We start from the raw sequence: 22,586 nt of genomic DNA, 5'->3' as shown, positions 1-22,586 counted from the left end.
ATGTTGGGAACCAATGAGAAGCTAAAATATAGTAAGCACTTGAGGTACACCCTATATTAAAGTAGGGCACCCTGCCTGTACCTTCCCTCTACTGGGATATGTAAATATATCACTTTCCCAAGCATCTCCCGTCTAAAAATTTTTTCCACAAACAGAGAATAAAAATAAAAGGGCAGGAATTGGTACTGCTCGTGGCGGGGACCCCAACAAAATTGGGATGGAATATTGGAGCCTTTGTCTCTTTCAACTTCCAAGCAAGTAAAACTTTTGGGTCAGAAAGGAAACTAATTTTCCTGTCCATGGGACCTCTCCTTGGACTGAATTCCACGCCTAATGATCTCATGTTTCTCACTGGGCCCATTTTAGCCCACATTGTTTTGGGCTTGTGACCTGCTTCTTCCACATTATAGAATCCTCCAGTTTCAAATCTTGGCTTATGAGATTTAATCTCGTGTAAATTATTTGAAAAATACTTTTAGAGAGTAAAGCATAATATTATCTAGTTCCAATCTTTCTTTTATTTTTATGTTTCTAATAATTGAATTAGTATATCATTAATCAAATGCTTAATTCATAGTGTAAAATATAAAAAAATTAAAAACTTGATAATTTCTCTCTTTTAAAGCTTAACTTATAGCATAGAAAATTAAGGTCCTATTTAATCACCAAAACTTTATACAAAAATGAAAATGAATAGCAATGGTTCCATTTGTGTTTGTTTGAAAATTCCTTTTTCTTTCATTCTTGTTTCCACAAATTAGGGAATCTGATTCCCATAACTAAGGAAATCATTATTCATTATTCTCCTTTTTAACTTGTTAAAAGCTAAATGCTCAATCTTTCCCATGTACTTATTAGAATATTTTAATTTTTATATTTTTATATTATAAATCAAATAAACAATATAAAATAATATTTTTATATTTAAAATAAATAATTAAAAATTATAATTATAATTATAGCAATAATTATAAAAATAAAATAATTATAATAACTAAAATAATTATAATTATAATTATAATAACAATTAAAATAATCTTAATAATTAATATAATTAATTAAAATAAAAACTAAAAATAAAATAATTATAATGATAATTAAAATATAAAGCTATTAGTTTTGTACTTTCATATAAATAATTAAAATTAAAAATTATAATTAATTATACCTAATTAGAATGAAACACAATAAAAATATAATTTTTATATTTTCATATAATTGATTAAAATAAAAATTTAGAATATAATTAAATTTAATTATTTAAAGTAAAAGAATAAAATATATTATTTTTATTTTTACTTATAATTAAATAAAATTGTAAAATTATAATTATAATTCAAATTAAAAAATATAAACAAATTATTTTTATATTCTTTTATAATAATTAAAATTTAAAAAAACATAAAAAATATAAAAAATAATTTTAAGTTAATTTTCATTAAATATAAAATAAGTTTAATTCTGATTCTATAGTTTATATATGCAAATCAAACATTTTGAAAGGGAATTTGAACCAAATATAAATGAAAATGTACTATTCTATTTTCAATTATGCTTGAATCTAGTTTCAATATTGATTTCTATTTCAGTGTGCGAACTAAATGGATCCTAAATATTAAATTTTTGTAATTAAAAAAAAATCTGAAATATAAAACAAAAAATCTTTACTGGTTTGGCACTTTCATTTTGCTATTATTAGCAATCTTAGTGTGTCATGTATAATTGATAGTGGACATATTTATCATAAACATCATTATTATTTTATGCATTTACATTAGTTAAAATATAGAATTGTCAAATAAAATAATTTTTATAAATATGGTATAATACAAATGAAATTACGATATGTTTGTTCATTAACTTTTTATAAAATTTAATTATCAATGAGATTTAATTTAATAATATTAAAATTATTTTTAATTAAAAATAACATATGCCCTCGTTTGATTTAAAATGCTCCACTTTTTGGGCAGTCGAGTTTATAATTTTCAATTTTTAGAGGTATTGTTGCATGATGGCATTTTACTAAGTTTTGAGCATATTACAGACAGAAAATAAATACACGGTTGTAAATGATATGAGGCAGCTCAATAATTAACTTTTGCATGCAAAGCTATATTATTTTCTATTGATGAGAAGCAGTGGTGGATCTATACAGCCACTATACAAAATGACAGTCAATTGACCCTATATATATATATATATATACACACACATACATATTGAACACTCTTTTTGATAAATATTAAAATAAAATACTTATTTGCATCTAATGATTGCTTTGCTAAGCTAATGAGTGGCAGATTGAGCTAAGTGCGAAGTAGCTAATAAGCAGTGTCAATTAGCAATTGGTTGTACTAGTTAGCAATTTGTTGTAACTGAAAGATAAGAGCGATTCATAGAAAGATTGTATAAATACAAGACACATTGTAGTTATTATATTCATTGAGAAATAATAATAGAACTCTCTTCTTCTCCCTCTCAAACTCTTTGTTTCTCTCTTCCTTCTTCTTTCCCTCTCCCCTTTCTTCTATATTCTACTTTCCTTTTTCTGTTTTATGCTAGGTTGTGACTCTGCCATAATGTTTGATCAAGGGAAAATTTCCTTCTTCTTCTATAATTTCTTCTCTCTCTCTCTTCCTCTCCCTCTTCTCTTTGAATCTCTCCCTCTTTCTTCCAAATCTTCTTCCCTTTCCTTTGATTTCTTGGTTACCAAATATCTAATTTGGATTCTTATGAATTAAAAAATTATAGCGGAAAAACCAAAATTCAAGAGTATTGAAGAGGAATTACGTGTTTTGAACATAATTTTTTATTCTTTTTAAGAAAGGTTTGGATGATTCAATAAGGATTAATGAAGCATGGAGGGCTTGTTGGAGAATTAAACACCTTTCTTTAAGAATCAGAATGTCACACCCTACTCCTCGTAAGATGTAACATGTTCCCGTAGTACACCTAATGAATTACCGTACTTCACCTACCGATAACCCATTAAATATACTACAAGGGATTTTAAAATAATTTTCGTTCATTTTAGAATTGGTGGGTAAAATTTTTTCAAATTTTAAAAACCTTCATTTAGAGTCCAAACACTAAAATATGTCACACATTACCCCTCTGTAAGGCATAACATGATCCCGTAGAATACCTAATGAACTACCGAACTTCACCTACCAATAACTCATTAAGTACCCTATAAGGGATTTTAAAATAATTTTCTTACTTTTGTTAAGTGGTGAGCGTTTTCTAATAGGTGTTTAAAACATTTAATTGAAATTAAAAACTAGTTAAAACTTTTGGCCCATTTTATTTTTTCGTAAATTTTATAAAAATTTTGCCAGAGTTCCGTTTGTATTTTGAGAAAACAGTTCTTCAAATACCTGTAAAAAAAACACTTCCAATAATTTTTCAACCACTGCTTCAAATTCATACTCAATCTCAACCAATTTCTCAACACATTTATCAACTTTCAAATTTTAAATCCACTATCCAATGATCATCAAAATACCAGCAATCCAGTTCATTCAAATTAAATAAAATAGTTTCATTCATAATTCATTAAGGACAAAATAATTTATAAACATCCTTACAAAATTTACATTAAGAGAATTTCAAACTAAAATTTATTACAAACTTTACACCAACTTTATACAAACTGCTCAAGACCGAATTTACATGTTCATACATTTATGTGCATTACATACATCAAAAGAAATATTTACAGTTAGGGTATAAATTATATCCGATAACTTCAAGCTGATAGATCCTCAATCCTCAGCAGCTCAGTCTGCTGCTCCTCTAGTCTCTAAATCTGCGGACGTGCGATCATCATCTTTGGGACTCAGTGGTGTACAACATACTAAAATAGTCTTTATGCAGAATTTAAATCACATTTAATAAAAAATTGAACTGAGCATGCGAGTTAAACACAAAACATGATTTATGAGATTTTAATCTCAAACAATTTCATTTTGAAGTATCAAATCACATTTCATAAACCCACAGTTAGATTATGCCATTCGAAACAACTAGAATCTCAATAGCCAGAGGCTAAAGAGAAATCACATCACAAGGCTAGCTAGCTCAAATATATGGATATCCATTCACATCCTTTTCTACTGGCACACCTCAACACTTCTCCATAGAAGGAATCAAAATTCGAAACTAATTACCCCCACTAGTCGTGCTAGTGAGGTGTTCAAATATATGGTCATGACACTGTGGTTTCAAAACTTATCTTAACAATTTGCTAAACATTGTCATTTCAAATATAAACAATAACTTTCACAATTTAAATCAAAACATCATAAATAAGGTCACAATAAACTTTCAACAATTCAAAGCAAAAGTAAAATGCATATTTCATTCACTTTATCAATGAATTTTAAAGCATAGTGATGTTGTGCACAAACCTCAAGCGAGTCGCTTCTTGGCCTTGACTCGGTTCCTCGGGTTCTTTTCTGGTATTCTTTTCAACTGAAACACACAATTTTATAGTGTTTCAGTATCATAACTTAGCATAAATCCAAAAATAAATTTAACTTCACTTTTACTTAGCTATAACGTGCTAAACTCGACGTTCTTGAAATTTTGTGTTTCGGGATTACTATTCACTGCACTATTCAAGTCAAATTGTTGACTTTCTAAGGCTTAATAGGTATGGGAATTTCAACTTCACCCACATACCACATTTTGGTCACTAAATTTGTTGATTTTGGTTGTTTACTCAAATTCTAAGTCTTTTAGGCAAATTTGATAAATTTTCAGTTTTGGAGTCCTAAGTTGCACTGTTCCATTGGTTATTTTACTGTTGGAATTTGGCAAAACTTTCTTCATAGAAAATGTTTCCTAATGTCTTAAGTTTATTCTCCTTTTTGAATCACTCCAATTAGAGTTTTTTAGCTCAAGTTATAGCTATTTGAACCATGGCTGCCAGATTGAACACAACCCAGAATTCTGGGTAATTTTTGGTTCTGGCAATTTTGGGTCACCAACTTTGAGTGGCCAAACAACTTGGTTAATGGCATAATTTGGGTTGGTGTTCTCCATGAAAGTTTTAGGTCTATATCTCATCTAACCACTGGTAAAATTTCAGGTCATTTTGACTTGCCTAGCTCAAATTATGACCAAATGAACAAACACTGTTCATTTGGTCAGATTATACAGGGACAGACTGAGATTTTCCAAGTTTGGTCAATTTGTTCACTAGGTTTTGGTCACTTTTTGAGCATGCTTCCTAAATGAAAATTGTGTCATTTAATGTCTATTTTCATTCTCAATTGGTCTCATACTAATTGGACTTGTAAAATTTTATTTTTGGTCCTTCAAATTTGACTTGGTCATGCTGCTGGACTCAATCTGAATTTGGCCTTAACTCCAACCATTCCAACACACTTCATTTGGTCACAAATGACCATTTCTCACTTCAAATTAGGTCCAAAACATCATTTACAAGTTTCTCACATTTTTGGTCTCTAAACGCTAATGTCCAAAACCCTAATTCACAAACTCTTGCATTTAACTACTTTCAAGCCTTGAATCATAATTATTCAACACAATTAAACTCACATACACTTTCAAATCCACCAAATTCATGCATACATATATCAAAACCCTAGTTGGCCAAAATTTAACTTTGTCCCCTAACACTTGTCTTCATTTCATTTTAAGCTTATTTCTATGTTCATTCAATCATAAACACATGTATTAAACTCAAAATTCCAAAGTAAATAGCTTACCTCAACTTTGATATTCAATCTTCAATTTTTCTCCTCTTTTCTTCTTTCTTTCTTGCTAAATCTCTTTCTCAAAGAAAGAAAATAAGGTTTTATGGAGTGATTAGGGAAGAAATTAGGGTTTAATGGGGGATTTAAAGCTTGGATCAAGCTTTCATGGAGGTGTGGTAATGGTGGTGTTAAGGGAGATGTGGGGCGGCACATTTGGTGGAAGAAGAAGAAAAATGATTTTTCTTTCTTTTTTTTAAGTATTTTATGTCTTAAAAATTTGCTTTTGACTTGGTCAATTATGTAGGGAAATTAAAATTATATTTTGACATCATGATGATGTCATCCAAGTGATATAAATAAACATTTTCATTTTTTTTTATCTTATTTTTCTATTAGTTCTTTAATTTAATTTCCGACTCTGAAATTTTTTTTTCTCCGATTTTATTTGACAATTAGGTCAGGAGTCAATTCTCAGTGTCAATTGACTAAATTGCCCCTCGCCAGTTTAACCCAGTTTGCAAATAATTCAATATTTCTTTCGGATCCCTGACGTAATTATTTGACTGGTTTAACAACCTTTTTCCGTGATTTTCTCTTTTCCACTGTGTTCGTAATGGTCCTAAGGACCACGGCGTCACATTTTACGGTTTGAAATTTGAGTTTAAATCGACTTTGCAGTCGTTCTCGAGAAGGTCACCCATCGCTGTGACTCTCGGCTCGTTTAACTTCTTGTGTTCTGTTTTTCTTATTTATATTTAACTAATTGACAATTACTAATTATTTGTGTTTATGGCTTATCTAGTTGTCTTAAGTGTGGTTCTAATCCCCTTAATTGTCCGGACCGACTCTGGTCACCGGAACAGTGAAATATACCAGGCTATGCAAATAGGGGTGTTACACAGAAAGTAGACAACTTCTGATGAGCAAGACATGGAGGAAATCTTTGATGATTGGAGAGAAGATGCAGCAGAATTTGGATAATTGCTAAAGCCTATTCAAGAATCTGATCTTGAAGAAAAGGTATATGGAGAAGAAAATGAAAAGAATGCGATGTTTCTTCCTCTTAAGGGTTTGATGAAGGAAAAATTGAAGACTCCAAAATCAAATTGAAACCTTTAAATCAAGATTATAATGGTAATGTTATTGTATCTGAATCTATTGCAGTTTTTGGGGTGCCATAAAAAATTTCTTGGTTTGCACAAGTCATTCCTAAATTTGATTCTTTTGTTGTTGAGTTTTTTAGAAGTATTTTTGATATAGGGGAAAATAGGGGAGTTAAGCAATTCTAAGATATGTACGAATATTGTTGCAATATTTTAGTTAACCATGATTGTGAGTTCAGCTCTTGTGGTTTTACAATTCTTGTGGAAGAGAAATGGGAGATTTTAAAAAAGTAGAGGAAAAGAGAGAGAATTGTTGCACAAAAGATGTTTGCAGGAATACTAAATTGCTGCATAATTCCTACTATCATATCATTAAATTTCCAAATAGGCATATGTTTCCTCATTTAAGGCCAATTTTCAATTTTCATTCTTGAGGACAAAAATGATTTCAAAGGGGATGGTAATGTTGTGAATATAAGTAGCAAAGTTGAGTTGGTAAGTTGAGCTAATGATAGTAGATTGAGCTGAGTGAGTAGTTAATAAGTACTGTCAGTTAGCAATTGGTTGTATTAGTTAGCAATTGATTGTAATTGAAAGATAAGAGGGAATCATAGAAAGATTGTATAAATACAAGAATACAATGTAGTTGTTGCATTCGTTGAGAAATAATAACAGAACTCTCTTCCTCTCCCTCTCAAACTCTTTTTTTTTTTCTCTTCCTTATTCTTTTTTCCCTCTCCCCTTTCTTCTATCTTCTCCTCTCCTTTCCACGTTTTATGCTAGGTTGTGGCTTTGCCATAATAGTTGGCCCCTTTATTTTGAAAAATATGACTATTTAGTCTCTCTATTTTAGTGAAATTAATTTGTTAGTTCCTATATTTTGAAAAAGATATTTAGGGATGAAAATGAAAATTTTGTTGTCTAGAGACTAAATATAAATTTACATTTTTTTTAATTATTCAATTATTTTCGTTCAATTTTTTTAGCTTCATTTTATGTTTTCTCTATTCAAAAACAAATTTTCTAAATTATCGTCTTGATTACTTGAGATGTAGGGGAATTGGTTAACTTTTGTATGTGTATAGCTTGTACCAATTTCTATTAAAAGATCGAAAATAGAGAGAGAATGAGGAGAAAAAGGGTATGGGTACAGAGGGGAAGAAATATAAGAAGAGAGAAATAAGAGTGAGAGGGACAAGGCAATTTACGTATTAAAAAAATAATAAGAAGGGTTAAAGAGTTAATGAAATCAAGTTATATAGATTAACTAATTTGTTTTTCAAATATATAGAAAGTACTAAGTAGTTTCACTAAAATAGAGGGATTAAACAGTATTTTAACTGGCATTAAATTTTTTACTAATGAAAGATTTGACAGAGGGACTAAGTAGTTTAACAGAAACAAAATATGAATACTAAATAGTGTGTTTTTCAAAATACATAGATCAAGTAATTAGTTTATTAAAAATGCAAGGATAAATAGTAATTTTCCCTAACTTTTAAAATGTGGATCCCAAAAAAACATTTTCTAGATTTGCCGACGAGGAGTTGGAGGAGAAGTGAGAGAGAGATTGTAGAAACAATGTAGGAGAAGGGTGAAGAAATGGAAATGATTGAATCGGTGGAAAGAAAGAGAGAGGAGAGAAAAGGAATGGTGGAAAAAAGAGTTTTTATTTAAGGTTTTTTTTAAATATAATATCAAATTTGTAAAGAGTTCTGTATATACTCAAATTATTGTTCAGATGATTTACACTACAAAATAAATTTACGAATCGTAGTGCACAATGCTCTAAATTCAAATGTAGAAAAAAAAAATTTATTGTGCGCTAGAACATATAAATTTAGTATTCTTTTACTCATATAAAAGTAAATCTCCTATGAAACAAAGAAAGTAAACCCCACTTTTATATGAGTGAAAATGCATGTGTATAGTTATATTTAGTATAACGTAATGTAATGGAATGTAATTAATCATGTAATGGAATCAAAGTTGTAACATAATGCAATGTATTAAGCATTATATTACTTTATTTGGAGGAACAAAAATGTGAAGTAATTATCATTATAATCTCATATTTATTTACATATATATGTTGATGAAATGCAATTAAACTAGTAATAAAATTTTAATATATAATATTATCATTTTATCACCATCGCTACCATTATCATTACATCACTACCTGTCCAGATAATAGTGATAATAGCGAAGGTGATCAGGTAATGGTGATGGTGATAGTGGTAATAATGATCGGATAATGGTGATAGTAATAAAGGTAGTTAGATGATAATGGTGATAATATTGATAATAAATGAAAAAAAAGTAAATAATAACTATATTTAGTTTTGTGTACATCGATCATTGCGTTGCTAAAAATGTAATTGATTATATTATATAATTATTATTCTATTATATTTTTTTATCAAATAAAATAATTAAATATATAATATAATCAAGATTATATTATACTTTTGTTTACGTTATACCAAATATAACATTATATTGAATAATCCTCTTCAAATACCATGGTTGCAATTTATACTATCATAAATATTAATAATGGAGTGATAATTTATTAACATAAAAAGTGAAGACTTTTAATTTAGACAATTCGTTTTTTTTTTTAAATAATTAGAAAATTTCTTTTTAAAATTTTAAAGTACATAAAAAAAATACAACTTGAGCGACTTGTAGGGTGAATTGTATTTTTAGCATAATAATGACAAATAAAAAAAATTAAAACTACTTAAAAGACAAAAAAGGAGGAAAACTTTTGGGCCTATTATGAGTTTGGTTTAGCTGGGCCGAAGGAAATGGCCCAACAAAACTTTTCTCCACAATGGCGTAGTGGAGAATGTATCAGGAAATGATTATAACGATAACTAAAATAGAAAAAAAAAAAAAAGAAGAAAGTATGATGAGGAAGAAATTGTATACTATGCTGTGATTTCATATATCTTATATTGATATGTGAATAATTATAATTATTATTTATTAAAAAATATTTAATAATTATAATATTTTTTATTTATTTATATTATTAACTTATCATTTTATATAAATTATCGTAAATAAAGATAATTTACCATTTAATTTTATAATTATTCGAGGACAAAATTTAATTTTAAAGTATAAAAATTGACCTAAAAGTATCTTTAATAGTAATTATTAAAAAAGGTATAATTATAAAAAAAATTCTGAAAATTATTGTAATTTTTATCGTGAAGCCAATAAATGAAAAGCATATATACATCGGTAAATGTTTGTAATTTAAAAGCTAAAATAGTGATAAAAAAAATTACAACTTTTCTCAAGAGAGGTAGAAAGGGGAAGGGAAATGGGAAAAACAAATGAAATTTTATTTTATTTTAATTAAATAAAAGTTTGGTCAAAATAAATATAAATAAAAATTTAAATTATTTTAATCATTAAGCCTCATCTCAAAAATAAAATGCTTTTAGTATATATATATATATATTCAATTCTTTATTTTAAAGAAATTAAATATTTTAAAAAATATATTAGTTATTCCTTATATTTTGTTTACTCTCTACTTTAAATTTTATTCAATATTTATAATTTAAAAAACACAATTATATAATCTCTTTATTTTTTTTTCTCTCTTTTGAATGTACTGATTAATAAAAAATTTAATTTAAATTGAATAGATGAACTAAGAGATAAAAAAAATACAAAGATTAATTAATGTATTTTTAAAAATAAAAAAAATTAAATAATTAATTTTATTAAAATAAAAAAATTAAATATTAATTTTCGAGGTGACATGCAAAATCCCAAATTAGAGTATGAGACATGCCCAATGATAGATGCATTTGGTTTTACATGAAACTTCAGAAAAGATTGATGGGAAAGGCTAAGGGTAGGGAAGGAGAATTATGGAGACATACATATCTTTTAAGGTCACAAAAATAATTAATATCATTATCTAACCACTAGATTTATGTCAAAAACATGATGGAATTTTGATAAATAAGACATAAATCAATTCAAACCAAAACCATGACACTATTATTCCTTGAAGGGAATGGATGAAAAATCAAGATTTCAAATCAAAGATTAAAGATCATATTCATGTGCAAGAACATGCAAATTATGACACTAATACAAGTAGAAATTTGACCCATAATACATAAGGAAAAAAGAAGAAGAAATATTCTCTACTTGAAAACATCTTAGGCCACTATTTTGGTTCATGTATCACATTGTTTTTGTCAATAAAATGTGCTCTTTTCTCAATAGGAAAGTACGATACATGCGAGCAATGTATTGCTTTTGACTTAAGCACAAGATTCTTTACCTTCCCCTTTGACATAAAACGCGAGTTTTAGATGGTCATTGAACTAGTTATTTTATTTTGTAATTTAAAATTTAAAAATTTTAATCTTGATAACTTTTTATTTATTTAATTTAATTTAATGAAAACATAATGGGTGGAATAATAACCAGTGAAATATTACCCCATGGCCTTGTAATGCAATGGTTTGCAATTCAAAATAATAATAATAATAATAACAGTAACTGGTGGAATAAAAGTAGATAAACAGACTTAAACTTGAAATCTCCTCGCTGAGATGGTATCGGATAGAATACCATCAAAGGCACTTAAACCTAAACCTATATATATATGAATAATTTATGTGTAACAATGTTAAATTAGTTAGATTTCAATATTTGATTTCATTAATAATTTATTCATTTATAATTTAAGAATTTGTTTATTTTATAAAAAATATTTTCCTCATTTTTAGTGTTTGGACACTCAAAAAAATGAATCAATGAAAATAAATTATTTGTTAAAATATAAAAATATTTATACATACATAATATAAATACATATTATTAGTTTAACATTGTAACTAAATAATATAAAATATTTTTTTAGAAAACATTTTTCATAAAAAATATTTTTCATATACAAATTATTTTCTATAAAATAAATGGAGCCTAAGTATTTTTTTAATATTATAAGTCCTTTTATTTTTATGAGAAATATAAAAAATTTATTCCCTTGATTTAAAATCCTAGCTTCACCCCTAGTTAAATACCACTCTAAATCTGATTAAATCTATCCTGTGTAAACTTCAGCCATAATTTGCATAAGGCTAGCTAATTCCTTAGCAGATCATCTTAAAAAAAATGGGAAGTGTACATTAAGAATTTATTTTGAATAAATCATTTGAAAAAAAAAATTAAATTTCCATAAAATTATAATTTATTTATATTTCTTTTAAAATAAAAAATTTTTTAAATTAAAAAAAATAATTTTTTTATTCTAAATATAAAAATTAAAAAAATAATCAATTATATTGAATTCTTATAAAATTTTTATTCCAAACAAGGAGAAAGAGCATTTAGTTGCCTTTCTTTAACTGGGTCTTATGATCATGATGCAACATATCGTCTCTATTTTCTTGCTACATATGTGGGACCTCTCAGTTGCTTTTTCATTTTTTTTTCAAAGATGGGAACGTCATTAAGACCCTTAAATGGGCAACAGATTGAGTACAAAATATTCTTGTATAATGGGATTACAATAGAAAGACAGGTCATGTAGAGAATAGCTTGCTAGAGAGTGAGCTGCCCTATTCCTATCTCCTTTGACAAAAACAAAGGAAACATCTTTTAAGAAGGCTGCAATAGAGTGAATATCAGAAACTAGTGGAGTATAAACGATTAATCTGTGACTTGAATTTAGATGAATGTATTTTTATATTTTTAATAAAATTATTGAATTTTAATATATAAATTGTTAATAAAAATATGTTTTTATATAAATTAATTAAATATATAATATTAATTGGGTTTAAATTACTTGAATCTTATGAACACTCTACCCATTACTATCCCTCTCTCAAACTAAGTTCATGGGTTAGATATTCTTTTGGCTTTTTTTAGAAGGGATAATTTAGATCGTTACTTTTTTTATAAAAGCAACTTTTTTTTTTCTTATAATTTTTGCTTTTTTTTTAAAAAAAATTGACATTATTATTAAAGCTACATTAAAAAAAAATTTTCTTAAATTTATTAGTTAGAGCATATTAAAAATTAATTAAAATTAAATTAAATATATTTATAGATAAGTTGAATGAAATTAAATTAAATTATCACTGTTTAAAACTCAATTATTATTAAAATAAAATTATGAACAAATTGATGAACGTGATCAAGTTGAATTTTCAATGGTGTTATATAAATAAGTCAAAAATTGGAATTCAAAATTCGATCGATGAAAATTGAATAAAATTTTAGTAACTTTTAAAAATTTGACTATATTTGCCTAGATTTAAACTTTTGGATTAGATTGCCAAAAATTTAAAAATGGTTAGCTTTTTTTTTTTTATTTAAATTATGCCCAAAGAATAAATCTTTCATTTTTGGTATCGAACTTGCCATGCTAAAACCATAACAACAAAGTGAATAGATAACAAATGAAAGTCACTATTTTTTTTAACTAATAAATCTATCTTCATAGTTTCCTTAAAAAAAAAAAAAAATCCATCTTCATATCACTAATATTTTGAAAAGCGACTATAGATAGTAGTTGTGAAAATTCTGTATATGATGTAATGTTCAAAATCAACGATCTCACAATCTAATGAACTCCAACTTGTTTGAACTAGTGATTTATCTAGTTGACGTGAACAAATTCTATGCTCACAAAAATTAGAGAATATACCTATGTGATCATAATACTAAGAAGATTTCAACAACAAAATTAAAGCTGGACATATTTTAGATGTCCCCCACATTAATAATAAACAAGAAAAAGCAGGACAATAAGCAGTAACAGAAAGCCAAGTTACATTAGTTTAAGCCACTTTGTTAAAGACAATCTTAGGCTCAACTCATGAACCTTTGTTGACTGTCAATCCGCACTCCCTAATAAGGGAATTCCCATGATAGCAGAGCAAATCACAATGTCACAATGAGCCGAGAAGAAGAGATCAGATTCTAGCGAATAGACCACAACATACAGTGCAAGTGACAATTAAATATAATTATTTTTTACTTATATTTTAAATTTACATCATATTAATTAAAAATTTATTACCAACCAACTTGACGGAAAAATTCTATTACTCTGTGATTCAATCAGCCATCATGTTAACCACAAGATTAAACCATGATGGATTAAAAAAAATTCAAAAAAAAAAAAAAACAACCTTTTAGAACAATTAATATAATAAAACTTAATTTAATTCTATAAATAAAATTTAATTAAAATAATTTTATAATAAAATTCATATGTTCGGAATAAATTCATGTAACTTACTAACTAATTATTTTTAAATAAAAACTAAAGTAAATACTTGTGATAACATTCTTTGACGTAAGAAATAAAAGTAATGAAGCTTATAAAGAAAAAAAAAAAGAATAAAAGAAATAAATTGGTTGATTATATTTTACTATTTAGGATGTCATTTGCCTGCGGTTGAAATTCCTTTTCAAAACTGTGAGATCTTGAATTCGAACTTTTTTACTATAAAATCATACACTTGCTTAATCAAGACTCTTCTCTCATCCCTTCTACCATAACAATTTGAGGCTGTTTGGTTATTGACTAGGCACAGGAAAATGAAAAGAAGGTTCAAAGCACAATACTTAATTCATTATTAGGTACTATCAAAATAATTAATTACAGAATTATGCCACCAAATTTTCCTATAAGATGTTACACAACTTCTAATTGTATTTTTGAATGAAAAATTCAAAATGAGAGTAAAAAAAAAAAAGCAAAAAGACGTAAAATGGTTTCTCTAGTGCACTAGGCTTCTGGGATATCTTCAATTAGAAACCATGACCTTTCAGTCACAAAGAAGCAACCTAAAATGAACAAAAGCTTAGTTTCACTATGGCAGTCACAAAGGTTCTGCTTCCGCAATATTATGTAAATCAATTTGCCATGCCCTCTCTGAGTATCACAAGAGTTCTCATGAGTACTTGAATATAATTTAAAATGACATAAACAGAAATTCAATTTAATTTAGGTATTCATGGTGAGAATCTAGTGCAAGAAAAAGTGTATTTAATTTAAAATATATTATCTTATGATCAACATTTTGAAATTTCAACAGTATTTGAATGCAATTTGTTAATATTTTAATTTAATTAGTTATGAAGAATATTAAAATTTATATTTAACAAGCAACTAGATGATAATAAGATAGTCAAAGAAGCTTAAAAATTTCTATAGTTTAGAAATAGCACATCACAATGAACGGTGTACATAAAACAACAGGCAGCAACTTATTATTATTGAATTTATTCTATCAGCAATTATTAATAAATCACGAAAGAAAGAGTGAAGGAATAGACAACCAATCCTTTCTTCAGAAAACTCCTCTTCCAACTCTCTTCTGACTCAGATCAACAAATATAATATTCATGACATGGAACTTGAAAAGTCCTACTTCCAGTTCAATGACCAGAGCTGAAACTTGATGCAGAAGGGTGTTTAAAGGTTTCGTGAGAAGGATCCATCATCAATTTAATGTTTGAATTCTGAACCAAATATAGGAAAAGGGAAACAGCAGATAGATTTTCTCGGGCAAGTTTACTAGAACTAATGCAAGTGATACAATTATGATTTACTTCCCAGTGATGCTGATAACTACAAATCTACAAAACACTGTCCTCACTTCTCAAATTCTAATTTCCTATGAACAGCAACAATTGGAAATTTTTGAAACAAAACAAATAGTGAAACTTCTGTTAGCAAAACTGTGACAAAAGAAAGAAGCTAATGGCAAAGAAACAAAGCTTTTAAGTCTTCAGTGGCAGACATGATTATCAAAGGAAAGAAAAATTTAAGTTACCCATTGTTAAGCAACCGATAGAAGACTCCATTACTTTGTTCTCCCCACATTTCCTGCAACTTTCTCTATCTAGTTGAGTGTTCAATTATTTACAGTAAGCGACATTTGAAGGATAACCCCGTTATCCAGTTCAAAGGTACAGTTTACCATTGCCACAACCTCAGCCATCTAGTCCAATCAATAGTCGAACATCATGAACTAGATTCTTTCTCTCTCAGTTCATCAATTACTACATCTTTCAGTGAGAAACCATCTAGGATATCATTTTGAGAATCAACCTGAAGCTCTTTGAACATGGCCATCACCTGAATCATTGTTGGTCTCTTGAAAGGCTTTTCTTCAAGGCACTCAAAAGCAATTCTAAGATATTGATGTAATTCAGACTCCCAAGATTTTTGCAATGTCAACTCAGGATCCAGTATTCCATTGTCTCTCTCTTCTCTGTGAAGTTGCTTTGCCCATCCTACAAGGTTGTTGTCATCACCAAACTCCAACGGGTCTATTGGCTTCTTGCCTGAGAGGAGCTCCAACAGTATGACACCATAACTGTAGACATCTCCTTTGGCTGTGCACCTGAAGCTCTGGTAATACTCAGGAGGCACATAACCTGGAGTTCCGGCAAGTGTGCTTACGCTAAGATGTGTGTCAAGAGCATTCACCAATCTTGCCATGCCAAAATCAGAAACCCTGGCATCAAAGTTTTCATCTAGAAGAACATTGCTAGACTTCATGTCCCGGTGGATAATGTGTGGTATGCAGCTGTGGTGAAGGAATGCAAGACCTCTTGCTGAACCTATGGCAATCTTCTTTCTTGCTGCCCAATCAAGCCTTGAGCACCCTCCTTTGGACCTGTCATGAAGAACTGATTCTAAACTTCCCCATTTCATGTACTCATACACAAGCAGCCTTTCCTCTCCAACTTTACAGTAACCCAGCAAAGGAACCAGGTTCCGGTGCTTGATTTTCCCAATAGTTTCCATTTCTGCCATAAACTCTCTGTCTCCCTGGCTTGTAACGTGAACAAGTTTCTTTATCGCAACAATACAGCCGTCTCTTAGTTTTGCCTTGTAGACCTGTCCAAACCCTCCAGACCCTATCAAGCTATCATCACTGAAACCATTGGTAGCTTCAAGCAGATGTGCAAAGGTCAGCTTACGCAAAGGTTTCTCAAATGTAGCAATATTGATGCTCAAAGGCTCAGGAACGCCTGAAAGTTTCCAGCTGCTGCTACCTGAAGTTGGAAGGCTTTCAATATACTTCTCTCTCTGTTCTTCCTTTTGTTGAAACTTCTTCACACGATAAAAAGCTAATGTGAGGACAAAGATGCACAACATGAAGAATGCAATGCCAATGACCATCCCTGCTGCCACAGACTGCTTCTTTGCCCGGTGATAAGAGCTTGGCTGGCTGCCTCCGGAGCCACAAGGGAGCAATGGTACCCCGCAAAGGCCAGAATTGTTTTCATATCTGGATGCTGGGAAAGTGGTCAGCTGACCACCAGAAGGGATGACACCAGAGAGGTTGTTATTAGAGACATCAAGATCACTAAGAAATGAGAGAGTCCCTAAAGATGCTGGGATAAATCCTTGAAGATCATTGTGAGACAGATCCAGAACTCCAATTTCTTTCAGACCTCCAAAACTGTCAGGAATACTTCCAGTTAGCTTGTTGTGCCCCAAATTCAGAACCTGCAAATAGCTCATCAAACCAAAATTTTCAGGGATAGTTCCGGACAAGGAATTGTAGGCAAGATCAAGGTATATCATGCTGCCATTGCTGGAAAAGGTGTAAACTGTCTTCCCAGAATAAATTCTGGTCGTTGGACAAGAGTGAACCATGTGTAAATTTTCCAGCCTCTCTGATCGAATCCCCTCAAATTCAACTAGTCCTCCAGCTCCTCTGCAAGATGTCCCACCTTCATTTCTCACAAATGCAAACTGCTTTCCTGATACAATTCCAGGAATAATTATGCCAGATTGATTTGCAAGCTCAGGTGGGAGGGGACCAATAAGGTCATTGCTGTTCAAGTCAAGCCAGATAAGGCTCTTACACTTTCCAAGCTCTGGTGGTATTCGTCCACTGAGTGAATTGTTACCCATTTGGAGTATAGCAAGCCTAACGAGATTTCCAATACTAGGAGGGATTTCTCCACTAAGCTGGTTGCTGGAAAGTGATATCCAAATCAAATTGGTACAACGGCCAATGGACTTAGGAATGCTTCCAGTAAGGAGATTGTTGTTGAGAATCAAAGTTTCAAGGTTTCCTCCATTCTCGCATATGCCTTCCGGAATATCACCTGTGAGGTTGTTTGCCCACATGACCAAGTCAGAAAGATTTGGCAAGGTCCAAATCTCTGAAGGAATCTGACCAATCAGATTGTTGAAACTAAGATCAATTCTTCTCAGGTTTTTGCAGCTTCCAAGCTCTGAGGGCACTTTCCCTGACAGGTAATTGTTGGCCAGAAGTAACTTCTGCAATTTAGAGGGGTTAGAGGAGGAGCAGAACTCAGAAGGAACATTCCCCGTAAATGCATTGGAACTAAGGTCAAGCTCTAGCAGCTGAGAACAATTTGTCAGAGACAAGGGCACAGGACCAGTTATGTTGTTGAATGGTACGTAGAGATATTTCAGACTTTGAAGCCTACTGACAATAGTAGGGAGGAAATCACCTGAAAGGAAATTGTGTCCGAGGTTTAGTCTCTGCAGAGAAGAACATGATACAAAATTTAGCGGCAAGCCACCAGTGAGTTCATTTGCTGATAGATCCAGCTCCTGCAGAGTCCCACAAGCCTGTCCCAATTCCGGAGGAATATCACCAAAGAAGTGATTGTCAGATAGAGACAGCTGCTTCAAATTCTTCAACCTTGCCAGTATGGCACCAGGAATCTTGAGATTTAGTTCATTATGGGAGAGGTCAAGCGTCTCCAAAACCTCACAGTTGTTCAGACTAGTTGGAAACGCCGTGCCAGAAAGCCTGTTCCGTGACAAACTGACCAAACTGAGGTTGCTGCAGTGTCCAAAATCCAGACCGGAGAAGCTGCCAGAAAAGTTATTGTGGGATAGATCCAGAATCTTGAGAGATGGTAGAGAGTCTGCAACAAAGCTAGGCGGTATCTCCCCAGATAGCAAATTACATGAAAGGTCTAAAACTGACAGACTCTTGCAAGATATGGGACTTGTTTCAAGTTTGCCAGCGAGCTTGTTATCAGAGAAATTGAGGAAATTCAAGTTCTGACAGTTAGAAAGAGCGCGATTGAAGACGGTAGAATCAGAGATTCGATTGCCAGAGAGGTCAAGCTGCAGTAAAGAAGGACCAAACGGGAGAGTGAACCCAGGAATGGAATTGTGAGAGAGGTTAACATGAGCCAGATGATTACAAGAGAGAAGGAAGGACCTTCCCGGAAGAGGATCGGAGATGTTATTGGAGGACAGGTCAAGAGTCTCTAGAGCGCAGGGAGTAGAAGTGGAGGCAGAGAGATCACCAGCAGAGAACAAATTGCCTCGTAGAATAAGACTGGTGAGAGCTGGCAAAGCAGTGAGATCAGGGAGGTGTAGACTGCCAATGAGGCCAGCGTTGGTGAGGTTGACAGAGGTTACACGACGGGCATCAGCAGAACAAGAGACACCAAACCATGAACATGGGCTAGGGGAATCGATAGTCCAGTTGGCTAATTTGTTCTTTGGATCAGATTGAACAGAGGATTTCTTGAAGGCTAGCAACCCCACAATATCATCATTGCTACTTTGCTGTGAAGCCAATTCTCTAGCCTGTGAGGGTATGATTAGAAGCAGCAACAGTACATAGCCAAAGCCAAAAATTCCCATGATGCCTTGCTCTTGTGATGATACCCTCCTCCATTCTCTCTTCATTTTCTCGTCAGATTTTCTTCAATAAAAGCACTCTTCTTGGCATAGACCCAAAAAGAAAAAGAGAAAAAATTCTAACTTGCTGCAGCCATAGTGATTTTGAATCCGCGTTTATTCAACAATTGAATCATAAAATAAATCCTAAATTTTCTCAACCCTCTTGCCTGTTTCTCTGCATCTTCCACTGGGCAACATCTTCTTGATCTGTTCTGGGCCAACTGTTTGTGGGTTTCATTTCTCCATATATATCCAGCCAAGACTTCGTTGCTTGAAAAATCTAATATTTCAAATTAAAAGAAAAGAAAGAAATAATGAGAAAAGATGGTGGAAATCACTATCAAAGACAAGGTAATCAAGTAGAATTAAATTCAAAATCAAAACAAGAAAAGAGAAATAATGACAATAATAATAACATAAGAAGAAACAAGATTAAAGAAAAGAAAGAGAGAGAGAACAAGCAATTAAAAAAAACAACAAAAAAGGAAAGAAAGAAAGAAAGACAATACCTGGTGTTAGGAGGGTGATGTAATGGGCTGTTGTGACAAGTTAAGTCCAAGAGACAATCAGAGCAGTCCGTTAAAGAAGAGAGACAGAGAGAGACAGAGAGACAGAGATTGGATACGAGGTGCAGAAGAAAACTTTCAAGTCATTCAGAATAGATCCACAAGAAGAACAGAGGGGCTGGGGTGCAGTGCAATGGTGGGTGTAGAGGGAAAAATGGGAATAAAGAAAGGGAAAGAAAAGGAGAGCCGAAGTAGACCAAGTTAACGATTGAAATAGAATTAAAATCATAAAGTAGTGAAGAAGAGAGTGGACAAGTTGGTGCCTTGGGGGCAACAGACGAGGAAATTGTGGGAGCTATGCCTGCATTTTTCTTTCACAAGTTTGGGGTCCAGTCAAACTTTGGATTTGATACTTTCTCTCTCTTTCTTTCTTTAGTTTTGTCTTGTTTGAAATGCTTGTAGTGTACCTCTCTTTTCTTATGTCACTTTATTTTATGTATGTATTGGAAATAGGAAAGGATATTTCTCGTTCTGCTACGTCTCTGTGATGAGCCTGTAAGACTGCAACTCTTTTGCCCTACATTTGCACCGGACACTAGCTGAGCTTTACTGCCCTAAATTTTGGTGCTAAAATTTTCGTCAATGGTTGTGCAATTCCACTTCTCATTGCAATTGCCAATTATTCCATTTTTTTTATTGCATTTAAAAAAAAATAATTTCTATTTCATACAGAAATAACAACAGTAAAATATAAATAAATTATTTTTAATAAAAAATAATAATATCTTACCATATAATCAGTTATAGAGATATTGGGTCGTAAGACCTTCTCACCGTCTCTGTCCTATTCTCATTCCACACAAGATATTATGATCGAGAAAAATTAATCAAATATAAAATGTATTAAAATATTTATCATTCTAATTTCATACTATTTTCTTTTTTTTTAATCTCGTAATATTTAACCAAGACTAATTTATAAAGTAATATTTTTTTTATTTACAATCATGGTATTTTTAGCTAAATTATTTTCATTTTTTAAAATAATTTAAGGATATAATTTTTAGAATTGATTTAGTACATTTAAAACGTTTTAAATAATTTTAATTACTAATAAAATTATATGAAAAAAATATTACATGTATTATATTTTTATATCAAATTGAAATTCAAAGAAAATAAATATAAAATTTAGTCTATTTTCAAAATCAAATGTTGATCCAAAGTTTTACTCAAGCCCTTTTTCTAGTGAGTGAAGTGAGCCATGCATATTTCATATTGGTAAACATATTTAACAAGTTAATAATTTTTATTCTTCTCTTAAGATTATTCAAAAGAAATTTAATATCGATTTTTGTAAACCAACCTAAAAATATTCTTGACAATAAGTAATTAATAAATAGCAAAAATTTAGTAATACTATAAGATCTCAAATTTGAACTTTAACCGAATTAAAAACCTATTTAATTTAGCTATTGGATACAATTAATAATTATTATTGAGTTAATATATTTTAATAATATTTAATCTTTGTTGTTAATATATAAAATGACTAATGTATGTATATTATTTTATATATTTTATTATTAAAATACACATAAATTATTAATTTATTATATAACATATAAAAGAATTAAAAATATAATTTCAAAAACAATATAATTATTTTTTTATATACATTTTTTTATCGTAAAAGAATCAATATCATAACTAATTTAATTATTATTTATGATATTTTATATTTATCTATTATTTCTATAATTATAAACAATTTATTAACATAAAAATACTAATTTAGAGACATAAAAATTTTAAAATTAATAAATTTAAAAAAAATAATATAATTTAAATAAAGAATCAAATAAAATCAGTTACTAGTTAACGAAAAAAAATTATATTTCAGGGCTATACAAACTACAACAAATCAATAATTTATTAATTATCAATTACAATTTTAATAGGTTTATCAAATAAATTAATTAACGATTTAAATATACATTCAATAATCAGACCAAACACAATAACTAAATAAAATAAAGTGGGGAAGAAATGGAGGTACTATTTGTACTCAAAATATACTATCCTTACAACCTAGCAACAATAGATTGTATTATGTCATGAAGACAATAACTCCAAGTATTTAAATCCCTAACACAGTTGTTGAGGTGTGGAGTGCCGGAGAGGCAATTCAACCTATAACTTTACTTTACTTTATTACTATATTTATTGTCATTGCTTTTATATATATATATATATGTTAATGGAGGGGACAAAATCCATTATCAGCTGGATCCTTATTTTATTTTTATATAAAGCCTCAATTTTCTTCACCTTTACTTTTGCTTCCTAACTCCCTTAGATGACTTGCTTTCTTCCTTGGAATAGTATATGTTATGCAATTGTCCACATGGTGACAAAAATAATGTCATAAATTTCACACTCACTATGAATAATTTACACCCTTTTTTTTTTCTTTCTGTTTATACATTTGTTATTGTGTCTAATCCATTGCACAACAATGTACCATTAGTCTTATATATATATGGCATGT

At 30.0% G+C, this 22,586-nt stretch overlaps 1 protein-coding gene across 1 annotated transcript; it reads right to left on the bottom strand.

Moving 5' to 3' along the window:
- Positions 1-15,330: 15,330 nt before the first annotated feature.
- LOC110653433 (receptor-like protein kinase BRI1-like 3) lies at positions 15,331-20,356 on the bottom strand. The gene is made up of 2 exons (XM_021809055.2): positions 20,039-20,356; positions 15,331-19,809 (listed from the first exon to the last, which is right to left on the bottom strand). Exon 2 carries the CDS (start codon positions 19,533-19,535, stop codon positions 15,858-15,860), a length of 3,678 nt encoding a protein of 1,225 aa, XP_021664747.2. The 5' UTR covers positions 19,536-19,809; positions 20,039-20,356; the 3' UTR covers positions 15,331-15,857.
- Between the last annotated feature and the right edge of the window lie 2,230 nt (positions 20,357-22,586).

The sequence above is a fragment of the Hevea brasiliensis genome, chromosome 9, assembly GCF_030052815.1.
Source record: "Hevea brasiliensis isolate MT/VB/25A 57/8 chromosome 9, ASM3005281v1, whole genome shotgun sequence".
Lineage (NCBI taxonomy): Eukaryota > Viridiplantae > Streptophyta > Magnoliopsida > Malpighiales > Euphorbiaceae > Hevea > Hevea brasiliensis.
The sequence above is the reverse complement of the archived record's forward strand: the minus strand, read 5'-3'. Positions and strand labels throughout refer to the sequence as shown.